This window comes from Ixodes scapularis, unplaced genomic scaffold, assembly GCF_016920785.2.
Source record: "Ixodes scapularis isolate PalLabHiFi unplaced genomic scaffold, ASM1692078v2 PGA_scaffold1__304_contigs__length_218370807, whole genome shotgun sequence".
Lineage (NCBI taxonomy): Eukaryota > Metazoa > Arthropoda > Arachnida > Ixodida > Ixodidae > Ixodes > Ixodes scapularis.
In genome coordinates this window covers 47,649,517-47,660,622 of record NW_024609846.1, presented here as the reverse complement: position 1 = coordinate 47,660,622, position 11,106 = coordinate 47,649,517, and the positions used below count along the sequence as shown (strand labels likewise).

The 11,106-nt window shown below is 45.8% G+C and overlaps 1 protein-coding gene across 1 annotated transcript; it reads left to right on the top strand.

Annotated features, from left to right (window-relative positions):
- The first annotated feature begins 2,723 nt into the window (after positions 1 to 2,723).
- Positions 2,724 to 7,327, top strand: LOC115312233 (TNF receptor-associated factor 6-like). The gene is made up of 3 exons (XM_042290716.1): positions 2,724 to 2,885; positions 4,135 to 4,459; positions 6,266 to 7,327. The coding sequence occupies exons 2-3, from the start codon at positions 4,190 to 4,192 to the stop codon at positions 7,325 to 7,327; spliced, it is 1,332 nt and encodes a 443-aa protein (XP_042146650.1). The 5' UTR covers positions 2,724 to 2,885; positions 4,135 to 4,189.
- The last annotated feature ends 3,779 nt before the right edge of the window (positions 7,328 to 11,106 follow it).

The following is an 11,106-nucleotide window of genomic DNA, read 5'->3' as shown; positions in this document are numbered from 1 at the left end:
TTAAAGGTTAAAACGGCGCCTCAGAATAGGACACGGGTCCCTACCCATATTGGCAAACAGCCGTTGCAGCGAGCCCGCGCCTGATTGCGACACCTCCACAGACGCGCTATGCCCGTCGGCGCCCCCGGCGCCTCGAGCCTGGGCGCGCTCCGCGAAAGAGCGCCCGCGCAGACAGGCGCCCTTTCGCCGGCGCCTCGCGCCGGAGAAAGGGCCGATTTGATTAGTCGTGATAAGACCCAGTCAGAGCGCACCGGCCCGATCACGTGGGGAGGCGCGCGGAAGGAGACGGGAGCAACGAGAGGGAAATGAGTGAAGGATGAAGTGAGAAGGAGACTGGAGAAAAATGAGCGAGCGATGAAGAGGGACCCTGCTGTCACGCGGTTTCTTCGTTTCTGTTCTTTGGAGTGCGCGGCGTTTAACGCTCATACCGGAGAATGTCGAAAGAAAAGCGAGGAAAGTACTCTTCGAATGATTTAAAAACAAAAGTTCACATACTCAACGAAGTTAGGGAGGGAAAATTGTCCAGAAAAGAAATTGCCGAAAAGTATGACCTCAAGAAAAGCACGCTTGCTACCTACATTAGGAATGAAGCAGCAATCGTGAAAGCTTTTGAAGAAGAGCAATTTGTGAAATCAAGAAAACGCCTTCGCAGTGCAGCCCATCCAGAACTCGAAGAAGCCGTTTACAAATGGGTGACAGAAGTAAGAACGCACAACCTTCCGATGACTGGAGACATGATTCGCGCAAAGGCTCAACAGTTCAGCGAACGTTTGGGCATCGAGGGATTCCGTGCTTCCGAGGGATGGCTCGCAAGATTCAGGGAGAGGCACTCTCTTATTGTTAAGCACGTGTGTGGTGAAAGAGCCGATGTGGATGAAGATTTATGTGAAAACTGGAAGACGTCGGAGCTCGCACGTATTCTTGCGGAGTATGCGCCCGAGGACATATTCAATTGCGACGAAACGGCTTTGTTCTTCAAAGCTCTCCCCGACAAAACGATCACGTTCAAAGGGATCCTTGCACCGGGGGAAAACGCAGTAAAGAGCGGGTGACCGTGCTCGTGGCAGCCAACATGACAGGCACGAAGCGTCTGCCTCTTTTGGTGATCGGGAAATCCAAGACGCCACGATGCTTTCGGAACATCCCGCGGCTTCCAACGGCCTACCGTTTCAACAAAAAAGCGTGGATGACACATGAGATCTTTCAAGATTGGCTTCAAAAATTGAACCGCCAGTTCGCGTCCAAGGGGCGCGAGGTCGTGTTAGTAGCGGACAACTGCAGTGCGCACACAAAAACGCCGGAGCTGTCTATGATCCGCCTGATTTTCCTTCCACCCGCAACCACCCCACTCTTGCAACCAATGGATCAAGGAATAATCAAGCACCTGAAAGGCTTGTACCGCAAGCATCTCATGGCAAGAATATTGCTTTGTCTGGACCAGGGTAAGCGCTATGAAGTCACTCTGTTGGCGCCGATTCAAATGCTTGTTAAAGCTTGGACGGACATGCCAGGCCAGGTCATCGCGAACTGCTTTCGTCACTGTGGTTTCTCGTGTGATGGAAATACCGCGAGTTCGACGACTGCATCGGCTACTACGTCTACATCGGCAACTGCAACGGCTAAAACATCGGCAACCACAATTGAAGATGAAAACTTTGACGAAGAGTGCAGTGCTCTCATGTCCGCTCTACCCGAAAGCGTTAGTTTCGATGATTACGTTGCGATAGATGATGGAGTGCTTGTGTACGGTCAATTGACTGACGACGAAATCATCGCATCGGTTCAGCGTCCCGAGGGTCAGGAGGACGACAGCTGCGAGAGTGACGCCGAAGAGCCGCCGCCACGCCCATCTCCTGCCGAAGCATCCGCTGCGCTTGATGTACTTGCGAACTTCGCAACGTTTGAAGACACTGACGGGACGATGTGACCGCACATTGAGGATATGCGGAATTTGTTTTTGCGAAGCGTCTGACGGGAATGCGGCAGCAGAAAATATCGGCGTTTTTTTCGAAATAAAACTCCGTCGTCACGGTTGGCTTTTCGCCGCTTCTCGTGACGTACGTCGTTACTCGTTTTTGATCGATATTCGATAATTCGACTCTTCGATAATTCGATCTATTTTCGAGGAACCGTCAGAGTCGAATTAACGAGCTTCGACTTAGCTGACGGAGATATGCTTTAGGAGATGCGTGAAAGGAGCTTACGCAAAAAAAAGATAAATGCAGCGGCATAAAAACGCGTATAGATTACTACAGAACAAGTTTGTGATAAATCAAACGCATAAGCAACATGCAATGCTGTCTGGTGTGGCGCCATCTAGCGACAAAAGCAAGAAATATTGGGTATCCCTCGGAGTGGCCGCTGCATTGTTCAAGCGTGAGCTTTTACTCTGGTGGCGCCGCTTATCCTAGTGTCTGAAGCAAGAAATACTGGGTATCCCAGGAAGCCATGATCGCGTAACGTGCCAGTACAGAGGAAGCTACGGTCCTGGCGGGCCAATGCGAACGTGACTGCGTATCACCGGAGCGCGCTCCTTCTCCGAAGAAGTATCAGGCCTCTCGCTGCGTCATGCTCCAATATGTGTGCGTTACGCTCTTATATGTCACGCATTTCGAAGCCTTTGGCACGTAATGTGGGGCTTATCATTCACCCTTTGCCGAGTTACAACGAGACAGGGCATAACCGAGGGCTCTCACTCTGCCGGCGCCGCCTGACTGTTGCCGGCTGGCTATGGGCCTCATCACGTGGCTTCCCACTCTTCTGATATCGCCGATTCCAGGAAAATCTGCTGGAACGCAGCCAGTGCATGGCGCGAGATAACGGCGGGCTGCAGTGGGCGTCAGTCCTATCTCAACGTCCTGGCTTTGCGGAACTCAAGATCCCTGGTATGTACTCCACGTACGCAGTTCGAAGTATTTTATGTCTTCTAAAAAAATGTTGGCCTGAAACTGCCGTATTCTTCGGCCTATTAGTTGCTCCGTTCTATAAGCCGCACCTTCCTATAAAGGGCTGTTAAAAAAATGATATATCTTTGTAAATGACGTCCCTCTTTGTACGGTCGGCAGAGTCGCAGCAGCCTACGCCACCAGGCTTCAGGCCGCCTTCGGACAGCCAAAAGCGAATTGCAGGGGAGCAGTACGTCGACGGGAGCGTTGCCGTCCGTTTTTTGTTGTAAGTGTTGATGCAGCCTATATCTAGCAGAAATAAGGTTTGTACTTAGAAAAAATAAATGCACGTAAATCGCACCGTCGTATATGATGCACCAATAAAGACTTCGTAAATAAAAAAGTGGTAATGAAGTTAAGGTCTACTTACGCGTACAATGCAAATAAGGAGTAGTTTCCGATCACTACATCCGTTATATCTTAAGAAACGATACGAGACACAATACTAGTGAATTTTGCTTTTAACCAAGAAGTAACCATGCTTTATTAGAACTTGCCACATTGCGGCAAATATAAATATCCGCAAACGTGTTGCAGCCTGGCGGACAGCCTCACCGACTTGCTTTCCTATAGTCAGACAACATTCTACCTAACTGCCTGGCGAACACGCAAACACTCTCCTAGTCTAGCTTTGTTGTTCCTTTCGTGTTTAGGAAGCCTTCACTGGTAACTGATTCTACTATGTTTTTGTGTGTTCGACAGTCTGAATGACTACAGTTTTGAGCATGAATTATGTTCAAACAGTAATTTCTTCACATTATGACAAAATATTTTTGTATCAAATACCAATAATGTAGTCAATAATAAAGTTGTGCTGTGTGCGGTTTCAGTAATTACAACATATTGTATCACAGCCCTAGACTCGCAGTATGAGTGTGGGGGGATGGATATGTGCATTTCTAAGCCAGCTTCGTGAATAAAACCTAGAAACGTGCGTACAGTTTTGCGTTATTAATCAAAGTCCGGGGTAAAGATCCATTCCGCCATGTAAGTCTCCCGTTCATCATGCACTTCTTCCGTGTTGTCTCAAGGCCCTTGCAGCCCCATTTTAGGTTATCTATACTTACCGCATGTTGGGGGTTCATGCACGAGCTGCATGTCGGTGGCGTCCCCACATTTATCCGCGCTGCTCTTCTGTCCCGTGTGTAGGCAGTATTGATTCTAAGATCAAGGGCCCTCCATTCTGCAGGTCTCTTCTGGTCGTCGGGCAAAATCCTGTGACTGGACACCTTGATCTTTTGAAGATGAAGTCCTTCTTCATATCGGGATTTTTCGACACTTTGGATTGGAGGCCCCTGTACTTCCAAGAGTCCTCCGTTGCGCACATTGTATGCTCCCTGTGTGGCGTGGTGTCGAGAAATGTTGTCAGATTGCCCTGTGAGCACACACTCTGCTCGGAATGTCACGAGGATTCCCAGAGGCGAGGGAGTACTTGTCCACTGGATGAAGAATCCTTCGCCGACGATAACATTCTTCACCTTAATATCTCGGGAGGCTACATCCTGAACCATACGGTAAGTAAATCTAAATAAACAAGCTGCAGAAATTATAGATATATTGTTGGAGCTGTACAAGCTCTTGAAACACTGGAATATTTTTTCTCGTTTTTTATAGCCAGGACTCCGTGTTTTCGGAGTTGATTTATCGTGAAATTTGGAGGGTGTCTTTCGGACTTTCTTTATTGTCGAATATTCGGAATTTATGGGAGTTTATTTTTGTGTGATTCCCAATTTTCTAAAGAAGATAGTGTATATTTGCTATGTTCCTAAATTTTAAAAATTGAAAATAAAAATATACATTAGCTGGCGGGTATAACTCTGCCCTAGATATATAAAAACGCACCTGTACCACGCGACATAGCCGCCCTCTCCATTAGTAGTACTACCATAAAATCATAAGAAATAGCCCACCTAAAATTGAAATAAAATTTGGAGCAAATAAGGAGTGGGCTAACTTTCGGTGTGCAATCAAGAAACGTTTAAGAAATTTCATAATTATGTAATATGTTTCTGTCAAACTTGCAATTCTTGGCAAGGGGCAATGAAGCAAACACTCTCAGAAAAAAAGGTGTTTTATTACACCCCTTGTCCCATATAATACACCCCAAAACTTCAATTCGACGTACAGCGCCCCATAATCGAACAGGCGGCCCCAAAGTTTACGAGGGGCTTGATAGCCGTGTGGTACAACTTATAAAGATAGCTGATGTACGTATTATTGACTACAAAAAAGATTATCAGAGTTTTCTTGGCCGTACTGCAAAAGCTCCGTGTTTTCTTTCTTTGGTCTTTGATACGTACTTTAGCAATTTAATAAGTTAAATCGTACCGTTATCAAGCCCCTGGTAAAATTTGGTGCCGTCTGTTCGACTATAGGGCGCTGTACGTCGAATTGAAGTTTTGGGGTGTATTATATGGGACAAAAGGGTGTAAGGTGATACCCTTTTTTTTTAGAGTGAAGATTACTGAACTTCCCAGTCAACAATGTCATATTGAGATAAATGAACTCCTTGACGCAGTCGTTGGAAAGCTTGTTTTCTTTTCATCCTTTTCTACCGCTTCTCCCTGCGGCTGCGGTGGGTGGAGTGGTGAAATAGAAGCCCCAGCTGTCCCTCTTATGGAATTTAAAGGCTCGTTCACACAGTTCCGTCGACTCCGTTGCGCTGCGTTGCGCCATGCAGCACAGCGCCTCTCCATTGGCTCGTCGTAAGTGTCGCCGTAGCCGCAGCTCCATGCCAACAGTCTTAACAACACGCAAATGGTGGCGGTCGCACTCAGACGCAAATGTGTGAATGAGCCTTAAGAGTTTATGACTTCCACGGTTATCAAATCATAAGCCTCCCTTCCTTTAAGAAGTTAAATCTGTAAATTAAAACAGTGATTTCTGTCGTGGCTGCAGAATGACTGCTGAACCTGTGCTGTGACCAAACGTACTTTTAGACAACTGAACCTTTTTTTTTTGTTGGTCATAGTTTTTCTTGAATTTTTTTAATAAATCTGAGTTCAAGAAACTTTTACCGGCAAGCTTTTCTTTTTTTTTTTCTGATTTTTTTTTCGGATTTGTTCGAAAACACGCCACCCTCTCTATAGCCCAGTCATATTTAATTAAGAAAAAAGAATTTTAAACACTTATTTATTAAAAAAAAATATTTTTACATATATTTTCCTAATCGTTTCAAATAATCAATGTGAACAACTCGCATGTTTTTGGAGATTTGCCTCCGGTCTTCAACTCGGATATTCGCTTGTTGTGCCGTCTTTTTGTTTTCAGGTTATGATTATATAAGAGCTGAACATTTCTTTCGTTTTTTGTTTTCACAGGTAGCCTGCGGCAATGCACCCAATGGTTGCGACTTCATAGGTCAAGCTTCCACACTTCTGGATCACTACAAGCAGTGCTCGTTTCACGTCGTGCCTTGCCCCAGGTGCCAATCATCAGTGCTAAGGACTGAGCTCGTGGGTCACTGTAAAGAGGGCTGCAGTTCTGCGTCCACTACACCCGTGCCCATTCCGTATTATATAAACGTGAATTATGATCATTTAGAAATTACAAGCAGTGAACTGAAAAAAGAGATGCTGAAGATATCCGAGGATCTCTCTTGTCTTCAAACCAGCCTGAACCAGTGGCGTGAGGAAGTCCGAACATTGGAGAAAAGCGCAAACGAGGAACTGAAGCACACAACACTCAAGATCTCTGACAATCTCTCCGGTCTCCACACCAGTGTGGAACAGTGCCAAGAATATGTGAGGGAAGCAGCCAGAAACACCAAAGAGCAGTTGGTCAGAATCGAAACTCAAGGTTTTGCTGCAGCAAACAAAGAACTGAAAGTTGCCATTGAAGACACAGTGAAGACGCACATGGCTCAGGAGTTACGTGTACAATACGAAGAACTTATGAATGTTACGAAGAGTGTATCCGATTGCGTGCTTGGAATTTGCGGAGCCAAGGAATTTCACTGGTACTTTAAAGGCTGGGAAGATTTCAAAAAGAGAGCATTAGACAAAACAGATGCCTTCACTGACAGCCCCTTAAAGTATGTATGTGGATATAACGTGTGCCTTTGTATCCAATTCAAACAAAAAGAGGGGCAGACGTTTTTAGGGTTGTTTATGCGCATCCATCCAAGTGTCAATGATTCAAAGCTCGAATGGCCTTTCAGCAAGACTTACACGCTCGGCGTCATTCATCCCAAAGACAAAGCGAAAAGAAAGTTTGATAAAGTCGTTGCAAGTGAATATTCGGACGACCCGAGCCTCCAGATGCCAAAACAAGGCGGTAATGTTGGCTTTGGATGCCCGACTTTGAGTACCGCTAGCGAGCTCGAATGCGAAGGGTTTGTTAATGACGATTCGCTGCACTTTTTTCTCCAAGTTGAGCCGTAATGTTCTTTTCCGGTAGGTTAATAATTTATTATCGAGAGGAGCAAAATATGTTCTGCTGCCTGGAAAAAAAAAACCGCTTACCTGATCCCAATAAACCTAAAAAGGAAGGAACGACTCATTCTCCTGGTTCTTAAAAGAAAAAAAAAAAAAAAAAAAAAACGCGTCCCGAGTACGCGACACGCCCCTTTCGGTGTATTTACCTGGAGGAAACGGGAATTCCTTTTTGTGCGCACTGTAACTAGCACTGATAATCTCATTGCAGCTACGAGTCTAAAATAAAATATAGGACTTCTCTTCACGACAGGCTGCCACAGTAAGCCGGCATCCAAACGAAGCCCCAGCGTGTATATTATTGCATATTGTATATTAACAAAAAACTCCGCTCAATTTTAGATTTTTTTTTTAAATATTCAGTTTCCTTAGTGAGGGCGTGGGATGCCGCAACTGCCATATCAGGATGTAACTCTCTCTAAATCTGTATTAAACTTGTCAAAAATCTACGGCATGCACCAATTCAACGGATTCTGCTACTTTGCCGGGCAACAAGCCTCGCATCGAACACTGCGCTGCCTACGTCACATATATTACGAAATTCGTTGTTTTTGTTTTATGCTGAGCTCGGTATTTCATTAAAGGGAACATTTGCGAGTGCGCGGGTGGCGGATATCCCCCTCTAGCCGTCTGCTACGTAGATTTCGACGTAGCACCCGGCATCTCTCCTCTCTCTAGATAACATTGTTCAAGGCAGGGGTCGGCAAACGTTTGCAGTGGCGGGCCGAGGCGTCACGAAACCGACATGGAGTGAGCTGGAAAAGAAGTCGCTAGAGTGAAAGGGGAAGGGGGAGGCAAACGAGTAAAGAAAAAGACACAAAAAAACACTGGCTCGAATTCGCATTAAGGACTGTCCCAAGAATTTCGATGAACCCGCAGAGCTCGATTCCTTGAACGTTGCATTCTTGATTGAGCAGTGACCCCTTGGGTAGCTCTATAAATGCGAATAGAATTCTCGAAACTTTCCAGAGCGCGCACGTGCGGTTTCGTTGCGCGCTCCTGTTGCGGCGCTCTAGTCTTTCGAGCGCTCCTGTCGGCGCTCTTGTGTTGCGCGCTCTTGAGTTAAACAGCAATGTAAAACACGTGGAAAAAAGGTTAGCATGTATCTGTCCAATAGACAATTGCAAGCACGGCGCCCGACTGGTGCCCATGCGTGCGTGCATCTGCAGAGTGCGCGTGAACAAAGCTTTTGGCAAGTCTGCAATTGCACCCACTTTCCCGCACGAGCAGAGGCATGGCGGCCTCCAGATGCCCCATTTGCAGAAGCCTATAGGTGCACGGGCACAGCCATAACCGAGCTTCAGTTTGTTTCCTCTCATTTCGTTTACTTCACTTCATCGTTATCAGAACACGATAGGTTATTTCTATTTTATATTCAATTGTGTCCTACTGCCCAGCATTGGTCTCCCTGGAGGCTTGTCTACGTCCTTTTTACTGGCTCGGTATAGACAAACGACGACAAGCAATGGCGGCTGTAATCTTGCGCGTGCTTAAAGCGTCTGTACTTAAACGATTCTTTCTAACAGAGCAGGCGCATGTCGGCGGTGAATGATGATTAGTCCATTATACTCGTACTTCGTTTCAGCTTAAGATCCGATGCGACCGACGCGACGTGCTAATGGCACCAATGAATCGAGCTCAAAAGCACAGGTCACCATAAAGTTTCTGTTCATCATTGGCGCAGCGATAGTTGAACACGTTCAGAGATATGACGTGGTGCTCTTTTGAGGCTCTCTGATTGGTTCCATCAGCTCGTAGCGTCGGCAGCGTCTGGACTTAGGGTGAAGCGAGGTGTAGTCCGCAGCCGACCGTCGGCGCACGCAGCCGATTCCCGACGAGGCGTAGCTTTCCCCGTGGAATCACGACATTAGGGGAGTGAATCATGACGCAGTAAGGGGTAGCGGAACGGGCGTCATGGCGTCAGTGCTACAGACAAAAGTAAATTGATTGATAAAAGATGGCGAATAACCTCTTCCTTTCCAATTACTTTAGTTTACATATGAGCGGCTTCTAAGAATCCAAGTGTGCTTAGAATTCAGGCCCTTACATTCACCCTCAAAGGAAGCAGAACTCACGAAAAATTCCCATTAAGACATTTTCGTGACACACGCTACCCCAAGACATGTAAACTTGTATCGATAATTCCGATACACCGGGAGAGCACAAAAGTGTGTGGTTTATAGAGCGACTTCGAAACCACCCAAAGCTCTCCACAATCAAGCAAGGCAAATCGCAACGAGCGCATAATACACGCATGACAATTTTTCTATTCCCCTGGTTTCTAAGAACGATCATGGCAAGTCTGATTTTTTCGTTTGAAAAACAAAAGCATGTAGCGGCAAAAAAAGAAAAAACGAACAGACGTAAGTAACGAGGCGTAGATATATCAGAAGTATCAATCGAATCATCCGACTTTTTTTGCTGTTGTCAGATAATTGTCTCAAACAAAACTACAGGGATGGTGACAGGGCAACAACACCCAAAAGATAGCGACCACTTCGAGTGTTTTTCACTTCGCAGTGGGGCGCGGTACGCGTCTGTCTTATCTCAACTCCTGGCTTTGCAGGTCCCCCGATCTCACGTATACATGGTACGTCTGTAGACGCATACGGCATTGCAAGTATTTTATGTCTTTACCAAAGTGTTCGCGTGAAACTATTTTTATCTGCGGTGTGTGAGTCGCGCACTGTTGTAAAAGCGGCTCCTCTTTGTACGATAAGCAGAGTCGCTTCAGCCGCGGACTTATGTTGCAACGCTTCGGAGCGCCTTCGGACCGCCAAAAGAGCAGGCCCTTGGTGGGGGCTCTGCCGTTCCTATTTTGTTGTTAACGTTGACAAAGCCTACACCTTGCACAGATAAATGCCGTACTTACAACCACAAAAGAAACACGTATGATTCGTACGGTTGTATACAACGCAGGGACCAAATTCAGAGAAAAAAAAAGGAGTCTTATACACCTGACATAACGGTACACCTATGCGAACATTGCAAAAACCGGTAGAATTCGATCACTACATGAGATATGTCCTGAGCAAACATGTAAACATGTACGAATTAAACGTTTTTCCTGAGAACTTGCCACATTGTGGCAACAAATATCGGCTAACCTTTTGTCACCTGATGTCACCTGATGGAGTACCGCTCGAGACTGCTAAACAATATCAATCCCTCGGAGTTTTAATCACCTCTGATTTGTCGTGGGGTGCACATATTGAGTTTATAGCTCGTAAGGCAATGCGGAAGCTCTGGTTTTTGAAACAAAATATTAACCTCTGTTCACCTGAAACGAAACTGACTGCTTATAAGACCATCATAAGACCAATTCTAGAATATGCATGTATTGTATGGGACCCTCACACAAAGGTGTCAACCGATATGTTAGAGACTGTGCAAAAAAAAAAAAAAAACCATTGCGGTTTGTGTACAACCGTTATGGTTTTATGTCATCCGTTTCAGATTTGTATCCAAGATCGGAATTGAGTGATTTAGCGACCCGGAGAAAAACAGAACGGCTGAAGTTTCTTTATAATATGATACAAGGTAATTTGCGACTGCATCTCTGTGATTACACTTCGTTTAACGAAACAAGGCCCACGAGAGGCAAACACCAATTAACACTTGTCGAACCATTGTGTCGAACCACTTTGTTTAAAGCATCCTTTTTTCCTAGAACCACGTGTGAGTGGAATAAGCTTCCTGACAGTGTTGTAAATTTGAGATCAATAGAT

Bases quoted from the DNA above. Each gene is read 5' to 3' on its own strand.
- LOC115312233 (XM_042290716.1), top strand. From the start codon at position 4,190: ATGAAGTCCTTCTTCATATCGGGATTTTTCGACACTTTGGATTGGAGG. The intron at 4,460-6,265 runs GTAAGTAAATCT...TTGTTTTCACAG, and splicing joins GCTACATCCTGAACCATACG to GTAGCCTGCGGCAATGCACC.